This window comes from Rhinatrema bivittatum, chromosome 7, assembly GCF_901001135.1.
Source record: "Rhinatrema bivittatum chromosome 7, aRhiBiv1.1, whole genome shotgun sequence".
Lineage (NCBI taxonomy): Eukaryota > Metazoa > Chordata > Amphibia > Gymnophiona > Rhinatrematidae > Rhinatrema > Rhinatrema bivittatum.
In genome coordinates, this window is record NC_042621.1 from 190,443,497 (window position 1) to 190,464,408 (window position 20,912).

The following is a 20,912-nucleotide window of genomic DNA, read 5'->3' on the forward strand; positions in this document are numbered from 1 at the left end:
GGCTTTCTGCTTCGGATATATTTAAAAAAGCTTTTACTGTGAGTTTTTGCCTCTACAGCCAACTTCTTTTCAAATTCTCTCTTAGCCTGTCTTATCAATGTCTTACATTTAACTTGCCAATGTTTATGCTTTATCCTATTTTCTTCTGTTGGATCCTTCTTCCAATTTTTGAATGAAGATCTTTTAGCCAAAAGATCTTCATTCACTTCCCCTTTTAACCATGCCGGTAATCGTTTTGCCTTTTTTCCACCTTTCTTAATGTGTGGAATACATCTGGACTGTGCTTCTAGAATTATATTTTTTAACAATGACCACGCCTCTTGGACATTTTTTACTTTTGTAGCTGCTCCTTTCAGTTTTTTTTCTAACAATTTTTCTCATTTTATCAAAGTTTCCCTTTTGAAAGTTTAGCACGAGAGCCTTGGATTTGCACACTGTTCCTTTTCCAGTCATTAAATCAAATTTGATCATATTATGATCACTATTGCCAAGCGGCCCCACCACCGTTACCTCTCTCACCAAGTCCTGTGCTCCACTGAGAATTAGATCTAAAATTGCTCCCTCTCTCGTCGGTTCCTGAACCAATTGCTCCATAAAGCTATCATTTATTCCATCCAGGAACGTTATCTCTCTAGCGTGATCCGATGATACATTTACCCAGTCTATATTGGGGTAATTGAAGTCTCCCATTATTACTGCACTACCAATTTGGTTAGCTTCCCTAATTTCTCTTAGCATTTCACTGTCCATCTCACCATCTTGACCAGGTGGACGGTAGTATACCCCTATCACTGTAGTCTTCCCTGATACACAAGGGATTTCTACCCATAAAGATTCAATTTTGTATTTAGTCTCATGCAGGATGTTTATCCTGTTGGACTCTATGCCATCCCGGACATAAAGCGCCACACCTCCTCCCGACTGCTCCTCTCTGTCATTGCGATATAATTTGTACCCCGGTATAGCACTGTCCCATTGGTTATCCTCTTTCCACCATGTCTCTGAGATGCCAATTAAGTCTATGTCATCATTTACTGCTATACATTCTAATTCTCCCATCTTACTTCTTAGACTTCTGGCATTAGCATACAAACATTTCAAAGTTTGTTTTTTGTTTGTATTTTTATTCTGCTTTTTAATTGATAGGGATAAGTTAGAATTTTTTAGCTCAGGTGAGTTTTTAGTTACAGGCACTTGGACTACTTTTCTAATTATTGGAACCTCACTGTCGGGATGCCCTAATTCTAATGCATCATTAGTATCCTTTAAAGATACATCTCTCCGAACCATGCGCTGCTGAGCGACTGTCGGCTTTCCCCTTTGTTCTAGTTTAAAAGCTGCTCTATCTCCTTTTTAATGGTTAGTGCCAGCAGTCTGGTTCCACCCTGGTTAAGGTGGAGCCCATCCCTTCGGAAGAGACTCCCCCTTCCCCAATAGGTTCCCCAGTTCCTAACAAAACTGAATCCCTCTTCCTTGCACCATCGTCTCATCCACGCATTGAGACTCCGGAGCTCTGCCTGCCTCTGGTGACCTGCGCGTGGAACAGGGAGCATTTCAGAGAATGCTACCCTGGAGGTTCTGGATTTAATCTTTCTACCTAAGAGCCTAAATTTGGCTTCCAGAACCTCCCTCCCACATTTTCCTATGTCGTTGGTGCCCACGTGTACCACGACAGCCGGCTCCTCCCCAGCACTGTCTAAAATCCTATCTAGGTGACGCGTGAGGTCCGCCACCTTCGCACCAGGTAGGCATGTTACCAGGCGATCCTCACGCCCACCCGCCACCCAGCTATCTACATTCCTAATAATCGAATCACCAACTATGACGGCCGACCTAACCCTTCCCTCCTGGGCAGTAGGCCTTGGGGAGATATCCTCAGTGCGAAAGGACAATGCATCACCTAGAGAGCAGGTCCTTGCTACAGGATCCTTTCCTGCTACACCTGGTTGGTGCTCTCCCATTATGAGACCTTCTTCCTCCAAGGCAGCACCAGGGCTGCCAGTCTGAAGTTGGGACTGGACTACTATGTCCCTGAAGGTCTCATCTATATACCTCTCTGTCTCCCTCAGCTCTTCCAGGTCTGCCACTCTAGCCTCCAGAGATCGGACTCGTTCTCTGAGAGCCAGGAGCTCTTTGCATCGCATGCACATGTACAACTTCTCACCGGTGGGTAAAAAATCATACATGTGACACTCGATGCAAAAGACTGGGAAGCCCCCCTCTTGCTGCTGGACTGCTGCCTTCATCTCAATTTTGATCAGTTCCTAGTTAAGTTTTAGGTTGCTATGGGAGTAGGAATGTGTCTAAGTTCCTTTAAATGTATTAGTGAATTCACTATATGTCTGGTAGTGGCCTACTGGGGTCTGATCGAATTCTCAATAAAGTTTTTGTTGATGGGTTTGGTTTTTTTTTTTGTGCAAGTGGCACCTGCCTATAAATTAAGGGATGAGCTTGGGGTGGGTGGGTTGGGAATTACAAACAGTCTAACTTTAGTTAGTCAGCCTGAGTGACTCACAGCTCCCTTGATTAACAAATGTTGTTCCCTATTCAAACCTAATCACACTACCTCAACACCTTTCCAAGGTGAGTAACTGAGCTGAACTATTCAACTTTTTTACTTTGGTATATACTGCTCCTAGCTTATTTCTAGCTTCTGGCTACTTTTTTGTGGGTTTTTGTGTTTTTTTTTTTTGTGGGTTTTTTTTTTGTTTTTCAATACAATGCACTCAGTTATTATTAAATAAAACACTGAGAGGAGAGGATCACCTTGCTGAGGTGTTTCTTAAATGTTTGGCAAGGTTCTTGACTAAGCTCCGGTGGCAGAGAGTTCCAAAGGGTGAGCCCTGCTGTCGAAATTGCACGCTTTCTTAGTGTGGATTTGACCGGTGGGGCATATAATGATCCTTTGTATGCATTTCTGATTGGTCTGTCTGATGTATGAGGACGGAGTTGAGAGCTTAGTTTAAGATGGGCGATGCCATGAATGTCCTTTTGGATCATCATTAAAGCTTTTCCATTCAGAGGCCGGGTCCCCCTTCTCCAGACTGTGGCCCCTTCTCGGCGTGGTAGGTTAAAATTATATACCTCCTCTGCGGTCGATTCCTGGTACACCGCTCCTTGGTGGCTTCTGGCCATCAACCGCATGCCGGTTTTTTTTCTTCATGGCGTTGTCCGGTTTTCGCTGGCGCCCCCCAGTCCCCACAGACCATGTCCATTAAGGACCCGCATGAGGTTTGTATCCTCTGCCTGGGGGCATCACACGATGTCCAAAGATGTCAACTGTGCAACCAGATGACCCCCAAGGGCCGTCGTGTGCCTCTTGATAAAATGGAGAAACTTTTTGGCTCCAAGAAGTCACTCCATCCATGCCTGCATTAGAATAGACACCCTGGGATCGAGGGGAACTGCTTGATATGCTTTCCCTCTCCACATCCCCGGCTGTATTGTCTAAGGACCGTGGAGACGGTGCCTGCTCTTCCATGGTCTCTCCACTTTCAAGGGCATCAGGATCCTCAGCATCTTAGGTGCTGGGGAAAGACCAGGCCAAGCATCGTGGGAGATCCCAGAAACACATCGACACATGGCACGGTCCTGGTGCGGCATCTGCGGCGGCCATGCCGCCACTGAAGCAACCCCATGGCAAGGAGGCCCCATCCTTCGACAGGCCCGGGAGGCCCAGGTGTTCCTCGTGGATACTGGTGCCGGGCACTGTGCCTCCTCGGAGCTTCTAGGAAATGCTGGTGATGCCTCGTCCCCATCCATTAATCCTGTCCTCACAAGACTTCCAGGAGGACTTGGGCCGCAGGGTGCAGTGTGCTGTATTCTGAGCCCTATGGAACACTGAGCTGCCCCCACCACCGGCCCCCATACTGGTGCCGGAGTCTAGGCCATTCATTCTGGTGCCCCTGCTCGAGCGTCCGGATGCCCTGTTTGGAGCACTCCCGGCGCAACTGGTGCCAGAGGGACCCTCTGTTCCCCAGCGGCCACCGATACCTCTCGGGTGCGATTCCCATCATTGGGTCCTCTGAGGAGGAAGATGCACAACAACTGCTGGTGCCTTCCGTTGCAGTGGTCCCAAGGCCTTTGTTTCCTGAGCCTGTGCCGTCGGCCCCCTCTGTGCCTTCGGTTCCCTAGAGGCTCTCTGTGCCCAGGTCTGGGGATTTGTGCAGACCTCACCCGCGAAGGCCCCATGGGGACCTCAGCGAGGAAGAGGGGCCTTATCCGTGAGGAGACGACTCTTCGGAGTCTTCCTCCTAGATATCAGACTATCCTCTCTTGGACCCTTCACCCCCGGAGGAAAGGCATCTGTCTTCCCCCGGAGGATCTGTCCTTCGCGGACTTTGTACGGACCATGGCCGAGACCAACCCTTCCAGCTTCTCATGGAGGAGGATACGCGGCATAAGATGTTAGAGGTCCTCCAGTTTTCGATGCATCAAAGGAGATAGTGGCTTTTCCCATCCATGACATTTTTAAGGACCTCCTCCTTCAAATGTGGGAACACCTGTTCTCACAGGACAAGCAGGATGGTAGTCCTCACATATGGGTGACATCACAGGATGGAGCCCAGTCACAGAAAACTTCTGTCAAAGGTTCCAGAACTTTGACTGGCTTCTACTGGGCATGCCCAGCATGGCATTAACCCTGCAGCTAGCAAGGGTCCCCCTTCAGTCTTCTTTTTACCATGCAGCAGTAGCCTCGCGGTTAAGGAGCTCTGCAGAGATTCCTGACAGGAATTTTCCTCACGGAATTGCTAAAAGTTAATTTGTCCCACAGGGATCCCTCCTCTAACTTTTTCAAGCAGCGGTACTCCAGTAAGTTTTTACCCGTGTTTTCGTCGATTACCGTCTAGTTTGGCCCTCGCGGTCTACTGGCTGTCGACCGTACCGCGGCTCAATTTTTTGCCATGGCGTCGGGGTTCCGTCGATGCCTGGACTGTAATCGCACCATGTCCATCACAGACCCCCATAAAGTCTGTGTAATGTGTCTTGGACGAGAGCACGATGTCTTGACCTGCACCAAATGTACCCTTATGACACCTAAAGGTCGCAAGGCCAGAATGGAGAAGATGGAACTTCTCTTCCGTGCTCAAACCCCGAGGCCGTCCATTGCATCGGCATCGTCGGAACCGGCACCGTCAACTTCGCGCCAGCACAGACCACCGGCCGGTGACCGTCCAGCATCGACGACATCTCTGCCTTCGACACCCTCTACTCCCCCTCAGGACCGAGGGGATCATAGAGATAAACATCGCCACAGGCATAGGAAGTCTTGGACCACCGAGGGAACGAAATCATCGACCTCGCCACCGTTGAAGAAACCCTGTCCAGAAAAGGCACCGACCTTTTTGGCGACCGGGTCACAGAGACAACCCTCCCCCGAAAGGGCATCGGGAGCAGCGACTCCACCTTTAACGGTGGTCCCTCCAGCTATTCCTCTGTCGCCTCCTTCTATTCCGGAGCCGGGGCTGCTTGCTCCAGGTCTCCAAGAAGAACTGGACCGGGATGGTTCAGGAGGCCATTGACAAGGCGATGCAATGACTTCTGGTTCCTCCGGCACAGACACTGGTACCGATTGCAGAACCGATCACTGACCCGATTCCAGCAGCGCTGGCACCGCTGCTCTCCAGGATGGAAGCGCTCATTGCCGCTTTTCCACCGATGGACCCTGGGTCACCGATGGCGCCGGTGCCCTCCCCACTCACTCTGTCATCGGGAGGAGAAACATCGTTTCGCATTCCTCCTTCGGGAGTTCTGCCTCAGCGATCTATGCCGATACGTCCGGCGCCACCGAGCTATCCATCGGTGCCTTCGATGCCTTCATCGATGCCTCCAATTATTCCTTCGTTTCCTTTGGAGCCTAGGCCAGGACCTTCAGGTATCCCACCATCCCGTCCCCCTCTACATCCTAGAGGGGCAGGGGCTGATCCCTATGATACCTGGACTGATGACTCCTCACCAGATACCGATGATTTGCCTTCACCACCTTCACCCACGGAAAGTAGAAAGCGTTCTCCTCCAGAGGACCTTTCCTTTTATAAATTTTGTGAAGGAAATGTCTGAATTGGTTCCCTTCCAATTACAGACTGAGCAGGATGATAGGCATCAGATGATGGAGTTGCTCCAATTCCTGGTTGCACCCAAAGTAATAACCTCCATCCCTATCCACCAGGTTCTTCTGGATCTCCTAAAGAAGAACTGGGAACATCCTGGCTCTATTGCTCTAGTCCACAGAAAAGCTGACACTACCTATTTGGTGCAGTCAGCTCCGGGCTTTCAGAAACCACAATTGGATCACCAATCTGTAGTGGTAGAATTGGCGCAGAAGAGAGCAAAGAGGTCAAAGCCTCACACTTCTTTTCCCCCTGGCAAGGAACCAAAGTTTCTAGATGCCATTGGCCACCGAGTCTTCCAAGGATCAATGCTTATCTCCCGAATTGCCGCTTATCAGCTCTATATGAACCAATATAACAGGGTCATTTTAAGCAGATACAAGACCTGACAGACTCCCTGCCTCAGCAATTTCAAGATCAGCTCCAAACCCTAGTAAACAAGGGTTTTGAGGCAGGCAAGCATGAGATCAGATCATCTTATGATATCTTTGATACTGCTACAAGGGTATCTGCAGCTGCTATTTCGGCGAGAAGGTGGGCCTGGCTTAAGTCTTCTCACCTGCCCTGTGTAGTAGATAATCTGAACAGATTCAACGGACGGTGGTGGAACTTAAGGACCATCATGAGACCCTAAGACAGCTCTCTCTGATGCCTTCTGACTATTCTTCTAAACAGCCCTTCAGAAAGGACTCTAAGAAGCCATTCTTCTGCCCGAAGAATTCCTCCCCATCACCAACCAGATCCCGTGCCTCGAGACCTTTTGAAAAAGCACAGTCTCATCAAACACGTAAACAAAAACCGCAAGCAGCTCCTCAGCCAGGGCCTGCTTCAGGTTTTTGACTTCCACCTAGAGAGCAGCAGCCAGCTTCCATTGCCTCATATACAAGTGGGAGGTCGATTGTGCCACTTCCACAACATATGGCACTCAATCACCTCAGACCAATGGGTACTGGCGATAATTAATTGCTAAGGTTACCATCTGAACTTTTTCTCTGTGCCATCGGACTCCCCACCTCTACCGACATGGAGAACATCCAATCACTCCATCCAGTCCAAGGCAATAGAACCCGTACCCTACTCTCAGCATGGCCTAGGATTCTATTCCCGGTACTTTCTAATCCCCCAAAAATCGGGAGGTGTTTGTCCTATTCTGGACCTACAGGCACAAGAGAAGTTCAAGATGGTAACTTTAGGCTCGCTTCTTCCTCTTCTACAAAGAGGAGACTGGTTCTGCTCTCTGGACCTCCAGGACGCATACACTCGTATTGCGATAACTCCATCTCATCGCAAATACCTGAGGTTTCTAGTAGGCCCCAAGCACTATCAATACAGAGTGCTTCCATTCAGCCTAGCATCTGCGCCACGAGTCTTCACAAAATGCCTCGTAGTAGTTGTAGCCTTCTTCAGGACCCAAGGTGTTCACGTCTACCCCTATCTAGATGACTGGTTAATCAGGGCTCCCACTCAGCAAGCTGCTCTGTCGTCCCTCAATCTAACCTTACACACTCTAATTTCATTAGGATTTCTCGTCAACTATGACAAATTCTACTTAGTCCCATCTCAAACCTTGTCGTTCATTGGGGCAGACTTGGACACCTTACAGGCAAAGGCTTTCCTGCCTTGACAGCGAGCCCTCACTCTCGCGTCTCTTGCACACCAGCTGCAGTTTCAGCACTCCGCGACTGCACGCCACTTTCTCATCCTCCTGGGACACATGGCGTCCTCAGTTCAGGTCACACCAATGGCCTGTTTGGCCATGAGAGTCATGCAATAGACTCTACGGTCTCAATGGTCTCAAAGCATTCAGCCCCTATTGTCCATGTAACTGACTCACTCCGTCAGTCTCTAGCCTGGTGGAAAAATCAGATCAATCTCCTCCACGGCTTGCCCTTTCAGGCTCCAGACCCTCAATTAATTCTCACCACCAATGTTTCCAACCTTGGATGGGGAGCCCATGTGGCCAATCTGCAGACACAAGGCTCTTGATCTCCAGAGGAACCCAAACACCAAATAAATTTCCTGGAGCTTCGAGCAATCAGATATGCTCTCAGGGTATTTCAGGATTGCCTCTCAAATGAAGTTATCCTGATCCAGACGGACAACCAGGTGGCCATGTGGTACATCAACAAACAGGGAGGCACGGGCTCCTTCCTTCTGTGTCAGGAAGCTGCACAGATATGGGCAGAAGCGCTCTCCCATTCGATGTACCTCAGGGCCACCTACTTGCCGGGAGTGGACAGTCTGTTGGCAGACAAGCTGAGTCGCATCTTTCAACTGCACAAATGGTCTCTCAACTCCTCTGTAGCAAACTCCATCTTCCAACAATGGGGATATCCTCAGATAGACCTATTTGCGTCTCCTCAAAATTGTAAAGTAGAGAACTTCTGCTCTCTCATTTGCAGCAAACACTCTCAGCCCAGAGACGCATTCTCCCTCTCGTGGGCAACCGGTCTACTCTACGCATTCCCTCCACTTCCTCTTCTCTCTAAGACTCTCGTGAAGTTAAGTCAGGACAAAGGGAACCATGATCCTGGTAGCACCTCACTGGCCACGCCGAGTGTGGTTTCCAATTCTGCAGGATCTTTCCATTCGCAGGCACATTCCCTTGGGAAAGGACCCGCTTCTGATTACTCAAAACGACTGGTGCCTCCGCCATCTCAATCTTCACACCTTGTCCCTGACGGCATGGATGTTGAAAGGTTAATCCTTCAGCCACTTAACCTTTCTGAACTAGTTTCCCATGTCTTGATTGCTTCACGGAAGCCTTCCACGAGAAAAGCTTACTCTTACAAATGGAACAGGTTCACGTCATGGTGCTCTTCTCAGTCCCTTGACCCCTTTACCTGTCCAATCACAAAGTTTTTGGACTTTCTCTGGCATGTATCAGAGTCAGGTCTAAAAACTTCTTCCATCAGAATGCATGTCAGTGTGGTAGCCGCCTTCCATAAAGGTATCGGGGATGTTCCTATATCAGTACAACCCCTTGTAACACGTTTTCTAAAAGGCTTGCTTCACCTCAAGCCTCCACTGCGTCCTCCGGCCCCTTCTTGGGACCTTAACCTGGTTTTGGGTTGACTCATGAAACCACTATTCGAGCCTCTTCACTCCAGTGAACTTCAATATCTCACATGGAAAGTGATTTTTTCTTTTGGCAATCACTTCAGCTCGCAGAGTTAGTGAATTACAGGCCCTAGTTACCTATCCGCCTTACACTAAACTTCTGCAGGACCAGGCAATACTCCGCACTCACCCTAAATTCTTACCCAAGGTAGTTTCGGATTTTCATCTAAATAAATCCATCATACTAACTACCTTTTTTTCCCAGGCCCCATTCCAACCCAGGAGAGCAGGCTCTGCATACCCTTGACTGTAAACGGGCTCTAGCGTTCTACTTAGACCGTACAGCTGCCCACAGGAAAAGCACTCAATTGTTCGTCACTTTCCATCCTAACAAATTAGGGCAGCCTGGGGGTAAGCAGACTCTCTCTCCTCCTGGTTAGCGGACTGCATATCCTTTTGCTATCAACAAGTGGGCATTCCATTTCAAGACCGTGTTAAAGCACTCTCTGTGAGGGCCATGGCGACTTCACTAACACACCTATGATCGGTGCCGCTTCCTGACATTTGCAGAGCTGCCACCTGGAGTTTTCTCCACACCTTTGCAGCCCACTATTGCTTGGACAAAGCCGGAAGACAAGATTCCATCTTCGGCCAGTCTGCCCTTCGTAACCTGTTTACAACGTGAAGTACCAACACCCTTCCGCCTGCCCGTTAGGGTTCAGGATGCCCTCTGCCAAATTCCACCCCAGTCCTTGTGCCTATTGCACATCTTGGGTACATTTGGTGCAGGTTCGGACATCCTCAGCTCGGTACTCACCCATATGTGAGGACTACCATCCTGCTTGTCCTGTGAGAAAGCAAATGTTGCTTACCTGTAACAGGTGTTCTCACAGGACAGCAGGATGTTAGTCCTCACGAAACCCACCCGCCGTCCTGCGGTGTTGGGTTTGTTACGTTTTCTTATTTTATTTTTCGGCACTGCCTGTAGCTTTTAAACAAGACTGAAGGGGGACCCTTGCTGGCTGCAGGGTTAGTGCCATGCTGGGCATGCCCAGTAGGGGCCAGTCAAAGTTCTGGAAACTTTGACAGACGTTTTCCGTGATTGGGCTCCATCCTGTGATGTCATCCATATGTGAGGACTAACATCTTGCTGTCCTGTGAGAACACCTGTTACAGGTAAGCAACATTTGCTATATCCATCGCCTCAGTAAGTAGGAAGGCAGATGCCACCTATTTGATGCAACAGGCCTTGGGCTTCGAGAGACGTCACCTCCCCCACCAGTCTGTGATAGTGGAGTCCGCTCTCAAACGGACCAAACACTCCCTCACCCATGTCTCTGCCCCTTTGGGGCGAGTGCATAGGGAGCTTGATGCCTTGGGCAGGAAGGTTTTTCAAGGTACCATGCTCATCACTCAGCTAGCCTCTTACCTATTGTACATGACTCAGTACAATTGGAACCTATGGAAGCAGGTCCAAGAAATTGCAGAACATTTCCTGCAGCAGCAGCAGGAGTCTTTGTCCACTATCACACAACAAAGTTTCGAAGCGGGAAAACATGAGGTGAGATCCACCTATGATGTCTTTGAGACTGCTGCTAGGGTGGCCGCCTGGGGACTGCACCTGATCTGATAACACAGAATCAAGGCACCCTGCGCCATCCGAACCTCTGGGCATTAGCCTTGATGGCTTGGCTGTTGAGCGCCTAGACCTTCAGCCCCTGGCTCTCCCAGACAGTGTTGCCCAGTTACTAGTAGCTTAGAGGAAGCCTTCCACCAGGAAGTATTACAAGTTGAAGTGGAAGAGGCTCCAGTGTGGTTTGCTGGGGATGGATTAGATCCATTTAGTTGTGCACTTTCCAGGTTCTTGGACCTCTTGTGGCACCTTTCTGAGGCCGGACATAAAACCACCTCGGTCAGAGTCCATCTGAGCACAATTAGTGCTTACCATCGGGGTGCTTTTGGTACACCAATCTCAGTTCAGCCTATCGTAAGTTGCTTCATGCGGGGCCTGCTGCAACTAAAGCCGCCTCTGCAGCCCCCCGTGGTTTCCTGGGATCTCAAATTGGTGCTGACACGACTCATGCATTCCCCTTTTGAGCCTATGCGTACCTGTGAGCTGAAATTCCTCACCTGGAAGGTCCTCTTCCTGGTGGCTGTTACTTCGGCTTGCAGAATAAGCGAGCTTCGGGCCTTGGTGACATTCCCACCCTACACAAAATTTTTTCATGATCGTGTGGTCCTCTGTATGCATTCTAAGTTCCTGCTTAAGGTGGTGACTGATTTTCACCTTAATCAGTCTATTGTGTTGCCCACCTTTTTTCTGAGACCCCATTTCCATCAGGGGGAACGGGCTTTACATATGCTAGATTGCAAGAAAGCTTTAGCCTTCTACTCAGCAGGCCATAGACAGTCTACCCATCTGTTCATTTCTTTCGATAAGAACAGACTCGGGGTCATGGTGGGTAAACAGATCTTATCCAACTGGCTTGCAGATTGCATCTCATTCTGCTACACGTGACGAGCCTTCAGCTCGAGTTAAAGCTCACTCTGTGAGGGCTATAGTGGCATTGATGGCCCACTTACGGCGGTCCCCATTGCTGAGACCTGCAGGGCTGCGACGAGGAGCTCCCTGTATACGTTCGCTGCACATTACTGCTTGGACAAGGATGGTTGACAAGATGGGAAATTCGGCCAATCTGTCCTGTGCAATCTCTTCCAGACTTAAACCCAACTCTTCCTACCTAGGGCCCTCTACTTGAGACCAGGCTGTCTCCAAACCTTCCAACAGTACCTCAGTTGTTCTTGTGCCTGTTGGAAGCTTGTTCGGTATGTATTGATCTTTTGTTGTTGCCGGGAACAGCCTGGAGCTTGGTATTCACCAATCTGTGAGGACTACCATTCTGCTTGTCCTAGGAGAAAGCGCAGTTGCTTACCTATAACATGTGTTCTCCTAGAACAGCAGGATGTTAGTCCTCAGGAAATCCGCCCACCACCCCGTGGAGTTGGGTTCCCTTGCGTTTTTCTTATTTTCATTTTCTCTTGTATTTTGCTATGTTACGAGACTGGCACAGTGGCATGCTGGGCATGCTCACTGTGCCAGTCAAAGCTTTTAGAAACTTTGACAAAGGTTTTCCATGTTGGGCTCTGTCTGATGAGGACTAACATCCTGCTGTCCTAGGAGAACACCCATTACAGGTAAGCAACTGTGCTCTCCAACAAGACTCTGTTAAAGGTCTTTTCTGCATCCATGGCCACGATCCTGCCAGGAACCTTAAAGATTGCTCAGTTCACTAGGAGGTTATTCAACATAGTTTTTGCAGTAGAATTCCTACCTTTTGACAAAACCAGATTAATTTTGATGTACCAAAAAAAGGAAGAACATTCAACCTCGCTAGCAAAACCTTTGCCAAAATTGCAATATCTGCATTAAGCAAGGCGATGGGTCTATACATCCACATTCAGTTGAATAATTTATCTTTGTGAGAGTACTGTTTGCATCTAGTGGGTGCCCCATGTCCACATGGCCCATAAGATGATTAAACAAATTAGAGAGTAAAGAAAGTACTGGCAAAACATGGGGCTACCCCTCTGGCCCATGATACTTGCCTGAAGAGAGAGACATGATAGTATGATACAATTCCTGACTGCTTCCAACCGTTGCTATGTTCTGTCGTCCACACCGGAAGCTGTAACAAGGCTAAATAAAAACGAGTCTCAAACTCCTCCCTATCAAAAAGATGACTGGGGTGTACAGGACCTTATAAAAACTGCCCAAAACATCAGAGATCTCCAAGGGAAGATGCCATCTCCAGATGGCTAATCTAATCTTGCACCACAGAAAGTCAAAAAATAACTCGATCTGGTTAGAACCCCTCAGTTCCCTCCAAAGGACCAATGACTGACTCGTATGTTGTTTGGATGACTCCTGTTTTTTTCTAGCAAGGACTTGAAGTCCTCTCTGGCTTTTAAACCTTCTGCGCCATGACAGTTAGAGAGTTCCACATCTCATCCCTTCTCTCATCATATCATCCAGCTGGGTATTCGTCTCATTTACTATTGACACTAGTTGAGCCACTTTTATCTATAACTGTGGCTAATTAGGCATCCAAGCTTGTGTGTATTTGCTGAGAAAGTTGTTGCAATGCTTCTTTCATAGTGGGAACCATCTCCGCCAGCAGCACCACATGGGAAAGATCAACTTTCATAGGCACCATGGCTTCATCCAGGCCCCATGATTTTTTTTTTTTTTTCATGCTGTTCGATTTTTTTTTTTTTCTTTTTTGTTTGGTCACTTGTTCTGACCATAGTGCTGGCAGAGAGCCATTCCCCTCCCCTCCAGTCCTTACCCATAGATTTAAGCATCTCGGCAGTCAAACACCAGTTGGGAGGCAAATTAAGACAAAGGTCTATGGGAACTCTGTTCACACGCTGCTACCAGCTAGAGGTGCATCGCTTGACCACGGAAACGTATAGTATTTTGAAATTCTACTAAACATGAGTGGGATCTGAGATGATTGTATCTGATGATCTTAAGGTAGCCAAACAGGTGGATAAAGCGACAGCAAAAACCAGAAAAATGCTTGGCTGCATAGGGAGAAAAACGGTTAGCAGAAAAAGGGAGGTGATACTGCCCCTGTTGTAGGTGCCTGGTGAGACCTCATTTGGAATAATTGTACAGTTCTGGAGACCACACCTTCAAAAAGATATAAACTGGATGGAGTCTGTCCAGGGAGTGGTTACTAAAATGGTCAGTGGTCTTTGTTCTGATGCATATGGGACAGTCTTAAAGGTTTAGACATGTACACCCTATAGAAAAGGCGAGATAAGGGAGATATGATAGAAACATTTGAATATCTCCACATGCACAGGAGGCGAGCAGCTTTCAACAGAAAGGAGGCTCTAGAACGAGGGTTCAGGGATGAGAGTGAAAGGGGGTAGACTCAGGAGTAATCTTAGGAAATATTTCTTTACAGAGATGGTAATGGATGCATGGAACAGCCTCTCTGTGGAGGATGTAGACAAAAATAATATCTGAATTCAAGACAACATGGAGTAATAATAGGGGATCTCTGAGGACGTGATGGGAATTGTAAAGCTAAATTAGTAGGGCGCATGAGCAAACTAGATATGGCAGAAAAAGACCGTACGGCCTGATTCCAGGAGATTGCTGTCGTTGAGATAGTGGTCACCAGCAGGGTTTTCTCCCCAATTTACCTGTGCAAAATGCATTCACCACGTGTTCTTCCCCCTCCCCCCAATAATCTGGCAGTACACGGAGAGACCTGTCTCACCTGAGAATGCATGCCCCCTCTTGCTCTTCCATATACCCCACTCTGGTGCAGTCCTTTCTCCCCTCCCCCCCCCAAGCCAGTTTAACTGTAACTAGAAAGCTAACAAACGATAGCAGTCGTCTTTCTTTCTTTCTAGTTTACATTTGACTCTCCACTTTTACATTAAACTGCAAAGCTAGTTATAATTAAAAAAAACAAAAAAAAAAACCTACCAAGTTCTACATCTTGTACAAAAACAGAAATGCATCCCTGGTAAAAAGTACATGAGGATACCTCTTTAACATAGAACAATTCAGACAAGTGAACTCAGCCAAGGACATCTCCCCCTTCCACCACCTCTGATTCTAAAAAAGAAATGAAAACCAGATAGATGGCTACCTCCTGGTTATAAGTACTGTGGAGGGGGGGCTTAGTGGTTAGAGCCAGCTGAGAAGCAGGGCAGGGAGGGTTTGAATCTCACTGATGCTCCTGGGACAAGTCACTTCACTGTCCATTGTGTCACACAGCTTTTTTTTTTTTTAAATTGCTGGGCAGACTGGGTGGACCATTTTGCTTGTCATCTGACGTCATTCACTATGTTAGATCCCAATACTGTGATCCTAGGGCCCCCCTCCCCTTCGCAGGCTATCCAAAAATCTGTGAATCAGCTAGGTCTTCACCTTCTTACAAAATTATAAATTGTTTAATCATATCTCCAAAGGCACGTTTATTTATTCTATTTATTTAAGTTTTTTTATTTTGCCAAATACAGAAACGCTGTTTGTGGTAGATTACAGCAGCTACTACGTAAAACCATCAAGATGTACGAGGAACATAAAACATTTATTGGCACAAGGGCACAACACGTATTAAACTAATGTAAAATTCTCTGTCTGAATCCAGTCAGTTATGTTGAAAGCGGAACCTTAAGAAAATAAGAATTGCCATACTGGGTCAGACCTGAGCCCAATAGCCTGTTTTCAGTAGTGGCCAATTCAGGTCACAAGTATTTGGCAAGATCTTAAATAGATCCCTTACTTCTATCGTACACTGATAAGTAATGCCCTAAGTGTACTTGAAGGCTAGCTTGTTGAGCGATCCAGTTCTCACTAGTGCATATACATCTAGTTAATAAAGTCAGCGTGGCTGGGAGACGGGAGCCTACTTGGCAGAGTTTCACAGTGCTGGACCAAAGAATGAAAAAGCACATTTTCTTGTGCGTGTCAGTTGCGTTGCTTTCTGAGGGACCTCATTCAAACTAGCAGTGATACAAACGTAATGAGAGAGAAACACAATCATTCTAATGATAATTTCCACACTCGTCATTTCAAAACAAAAAATGAGCTTGTTTTAAAGTAAATTGTTCACTTCCTGCCTCTCTATCCCTCCCAAGGCATCTTCAACCAGAAATGTAAAATTTCATGACATTTCACCTGTAATATTTACATAGATAAAGATTTCCAGCAGAAATGAAAGCAAAAAACAGGCAGCTGCAGACAAATATCTGGAATGTTTTGCAAGGTATTCATTTTATTTCATTTATTTCTCTACCTTCGTATTATGTTACTTGTGAGAGATTTTATATCTGAAAACTCAGATTCACATGATGAAAGTATACAAACGGAAATCTTTTTTCAGCATCTTTCCTTGTCAGTATATCATTAGAACAAAGCAGATATTGAAATTGTGATTTCTTTTTTTCTTTACTTTCTCCAGGAAGAAAAGCTTGAAAATAATTTGCAGACTCTAGCTTCTGATATGGCTCCAGTTTATAAGAGGCTTGCCCCCGAGGCTTTTCAAAACCAGGTATGTTTTTTGTAAGAAGATGAGACATCAAAAATGTCTTACATTTTGAGTCTGATATGAGAGCTTTCCAGGCCTGGATTTACAGGCCTATTAGGCCTGCACCTAGGGCGGCACAGTCCTTGTTGTCCGCAGCCTTATGAACTGCCAGTCCTGCCCCAGCCCTTGGAAACAGTCTCTCCACTGACCTTTGCTCCAGTGACATGATGAAAGAGATGACAGCGAGCGCAGAGATGAAGCTTGCGCTCATAGGCCCCGCCCTTGCACAGAAGCCCTGAGGGGGCGAAGCCTGTGAGTGCAGGCTTCGTCTCAGCCCTTACGGCAGTATGGGGATTGCACTGATGGAGCAGAGGGAGGAGCAGAAAGCGGTGCGGCACTACCACCTGAGTGCCTAGAGATGGTGTTGGTGGAAATCGGTGACTGAAACGATGACATTGGCCAATGAGATTGTCTTGTCTGTCTGATATGGGGCTATTGCATTCCCAAGATGATTAACATTGCTTGATATTTCTCACGGGATCAGATATTTTTGTAATTTTGTTTTTGACACATTTGCATTAGTATATGGACCGCATGCATATAGCTTATGATTTGATGCCTTTCTGGATTCACATAGTTGAATAGAACAAGCCCTTATTGCAGCCTTCTCACAGAGATGTTCTTCTGTATGATACTGATGCGGCGTTCTTGTGCTTAGGCACTCCTTTATTCAGAATGAGAAGTATCAGACTCATCACAAGAGATCCTTGCTTTTCCTACGGCAAATAAACTCTTCCATTGTCTAGCTACTGAATAACTTGACTCTGAAGATACTCATTTGATTTCAGTTTAGATTTCAGACAGATTCAGAAGGTCCAAGATATGTTTGTTTAAATGATCAGACTTCCATTTCCCTTCTAATTTAATGTTTACAGATTTAGCGTGGTCAGATGAGCACATGTGAGCTGTTAATATGGAGAAGAGAGATCTATTGTGCTAGTCATACTCCTGCTTGTTTTGGTTTTAAAGATTAAACAAATTTCTGTGCACACACTAAAATTAAATTTTCTCTTTTGTGGTTTTGCTTTGTGCAGCAATATAACATTATGTAGTCAGAACAGAACTGCAAGAACATTACCTTATACCCAAAGCACAACTATTTTATGTCATGTTGGTACTAGGTATAATCTGATCATTGAGTAAACCTAGATGCTGCAAATACAACAGTCAAACATATCTCACACAACCACCCTCCCTCCAGGATTAGTTAACTGTTTAGTTTAGACTTATTTCCCTCTTCATACACCAGTAAGACATTCTTGGTGGGGTACAATGAGCCTTTTTAATTTGAATGTTCACAAGTTAAGTAAAATCTATCTCATGCATATTTGTTGTGAGTATCCTGAAAATCTGGCCTGCTTCAAGCTTTGCCTGATCCTTCCTCATGTTTTCCACATCTTCCTGGCTATCTACCCTGTTGTAGATTTTATCATCATCCTGTTATAAAGAATAAAATCACAAAACATTGTTAGACATGGTTTAATGGGACACAGCCAGAATGGATTTACCCAAGGGAAGTCTTGCCTCACAAATCTACTTTTTTTTTTTTTGAAAGGGTTAATAAACATGTGGATAAAGGTGAACTGGTAGATGTGGTGTATTTGGATTTTCAGAAGGCATTTGACAAAGTCCCTCATGAGAGGCTTCTAAGAAAACTAAAAGTCATGGGATAGGCGGCAATGGCCTTTTGTGAATTGCAAGTTGGTTAAAAGACATGAAACAGAGAGTAGGATTAAATGGTCAGTTTTTACAGTGGAAAAAAGTAAACTGTGCAGTGTCTCAGGGATCTGTACTTGGACTGGTGCTTTTTAATATATTTATAAATGATCTGGAAAAGGGGTATGACAAATGAGGTGATCAAATTTGCAGATGACACTTAATTATGCAGAGTAGTTAAATCTCAAGCTTATTGTGATGAATTGCAGGAGGACCTTGCGAGACTGGAAGATTGGGCATCCAAATGGCAGATGAAATTTAACATGGACAAGTGCAAAGTGATGCTTATAGGGAAAAATAACCCTTGCTGTAATTACACAATGTTAGGTTCTGTGTTAGGAGTTACCACCCAGGAAAGAGATCTAGATGTCATAGTGGATAATACATTGAAATTGTCAGCCCAGTGTGCTGTAGTGATCAAAAAAACAAACAATGTTAGGGAATGGAAAATAAAAAGGAGAATGTCATATTGCTTCTGTATTACTGCATGGTGAGACTGCACCTTGAATACTGTGTGCAGTTCTGGTCACCACGTCTCAAAAAAGATGTAGCTGCACTGAAGAACGTGCAGAGAAGGGCGACCAAAATAAGGGGTATGGAGCAACTGCCCTATGAGGAAAGGCTAAAGAAGTTAGGGCTGTTCAGTTTGGAGAAGAGACAATTGAGGGGGGGGGGGGGATATGATAGAGGACTACAAAATCATGAAAGGACTTGAACGTTAATGTGAATCGGTTATTTACTCTCTCAGATAATAGGACCAGAGGGCATTCCATGATGTTAGCAAGTAGCCCATTTAAAACAAATCAAAATTCTTTTTCACTCTGCGCATAGTTAAGCTCTGGAATTCATTGCCAGAGGATGTGGTTACTGCAGTTAGTGTAACTGGGTTTAAAAAAGGTTTGGATAAGTTCCTAGAGGATAAATCCATAAACGTCTATTACGGTAATTAATAAGCAGCAGTAGCTTGTGATCTAATGTTTGGGTACTTGCCAGATACTTGTTACATGGATTGGCCACTGCTGGAAACAGGATACTGGGCTTGATGGACCCTTGGTCTGACCCAGTATGGCATTATTTTATGTTCTTATGCCAAAGGGCAAACTTTTCCTGACAGCCCTTCCACAATATTTCTTACAAAAATGTAACCCCCCTTTTCCGTGGATTGAACTCTTACTACTACCCTTTTTGCCTCCTACTCGGTCAGTTTCTAATCTAGTCAATCACTTTAGGCCCATATCTGGGGCGTTCAGTTTGTTTAAGTTGTCTATACAGAATCATGTCAAAGGCCTTGCTGAAATCTAAGTACACCACATCTAGTATTCTTCCCTGATTTAATTCTCTTGTCACCCAAAACAATTAGTTTGTCTGACAAGACCTACCTCTGGTGAAATCATGCTGCCTTGAATCTCTTAATCCAGTGGTTTTTAGCCCAGTCAGGTTTTCAGGATACCCACAATAAAGATGCATGAGCTAGATTTACATGCCCTGTCTCCAGTGACTGCATATCTATCTTATGCATATTCAGTGTGGATATCCTGAAAATCTGACTGGCTAGGTGTGCCCCAAGGACAGGGTTGAGAAGCCCTGCTGTAATCCATTGGATTACAGAAACTGCAGTATCCTTTGTTTTAGCAGGGATTCCATTAATTTACTCCCCACTGAGATCAGATCAAAAGCCTGCTGTTTGCAGATTCCTCCTCGCGTCTACTTTTGTGAATAGGAACAACATCTGCCTATCGCTAGTCCTTATGAAGTGTTAGAAAGGTTAGCTGACTTTGTTGCAAGAACTTTTTCAAGTTTCCTTAATACCCTCAAAATATCCTGTATGGCCTCATTGCCTTATCTGCTTTTAATTTAGCTTGCTCCTTGTGAAAACAGTCTTCTGAAAATTGATTGAGGTCTACCTCTCTTCCATTTCTGTTTTGTGGCAGTTAGCTGTGGTCCTATTCCAAGCCCTTTCTCCTTGTGTACACTGAACAAAAATATTTAAGCAATTTTACTTTCTTAGCGTGTAGCCAGATGGATTCAGGACCAATAGGTTATGTGCTCCCCTGCTAGTAGATGGAGTCTGAGTCAGATTTCAAAGCTGACGTCACCTTAGATATACCCCTGCAGCCACCTCAGCCATTCAGTATCTCTGCGTCTCCTAGCACCTGTGGACGTGCTATTCCGACACCAGCGCTGGTATTTAGCGGGATTGTAGTACTTGTTAGAATAAGGAAAATCTACATTGGAGAAAGATTGAGCCCTGCTCTCCTGCAGTGATACCTAATGGTCCCTCCCCCAGTTGAGAATTCCTGAGGCGATTTCCGAGATCCCTCAGAGGTGTGCCTTGGTCTGGTAGCCGGTCTCCGGTGTGGACTTTGCTGCAGAAGCAGCTGAAAGGTGGCGGGTGCAGGAAGCCAAGTTCAGTGGTGACTGCCTTAGCCCTCTCCCCCCGCAGCCAGAGACAGTCTCTGTACTCAGCCAGTAAGTGCTGAGCCCAGGTACGTAGAAAAGAACTCCTCTGATTCAGAGATATGGAAGGGCTTCGGTAAGTCCTTGCTCGGCGTGCCATACCAACGACATTGCCGATCCCGTTAGGGCAAGGGAAGGGGGTTTCCGAGTGGGTTTAGCCGGCCCCCTGATGGGCTAGGCCCTGCTTCAGGCTCGGTGAGCACTCCACGTGGCAGGCCGTGGGAGCACCATCTTGCGCGCAATTTGGTGTGGCGCCATTCCCCCCTCCTTGTCTGTCAGTACACTGTGCGGGCCAGCCCCTTGTATGCGTACCTGTGTGCGCATACCTGAGCGCATAAGTGCACGCATATGCTTGTGCATAATCGGACGCATACGTTCGAGGGCACTCATGCGTACGCGTATTGTGGTGGATCTGTGCGCGCTCAAATCCAAGCGCTAGCCGGCTGAATGCACAAGA

The 20,912-nt window shown here is 46.5% G+C and overlaps 1 protein-coding gene across 1 annotated transcript in view; it reads left to right on the forward strand.

Annotated features, from left to right (window-relative positions):
- Window positions 1–20,912, forward strand: part of TET1 (tet methylcytosine dioxygenase 1) — a 133,801-nt gene that overhangs the window by 64,451 nt on the left and 48,438 nt on the right. The window contains exon 7 of the mRNA XM_029609677.1: window positions 16,157–16,246. Within this exon, the coding sequence (XP_029465537.1) occupies window positions 16,157–16,246 (90 nt within the window). The remainder of the gene's footprint in view (window positions 1–16,156; window positions 16,247–20,912) is intronic.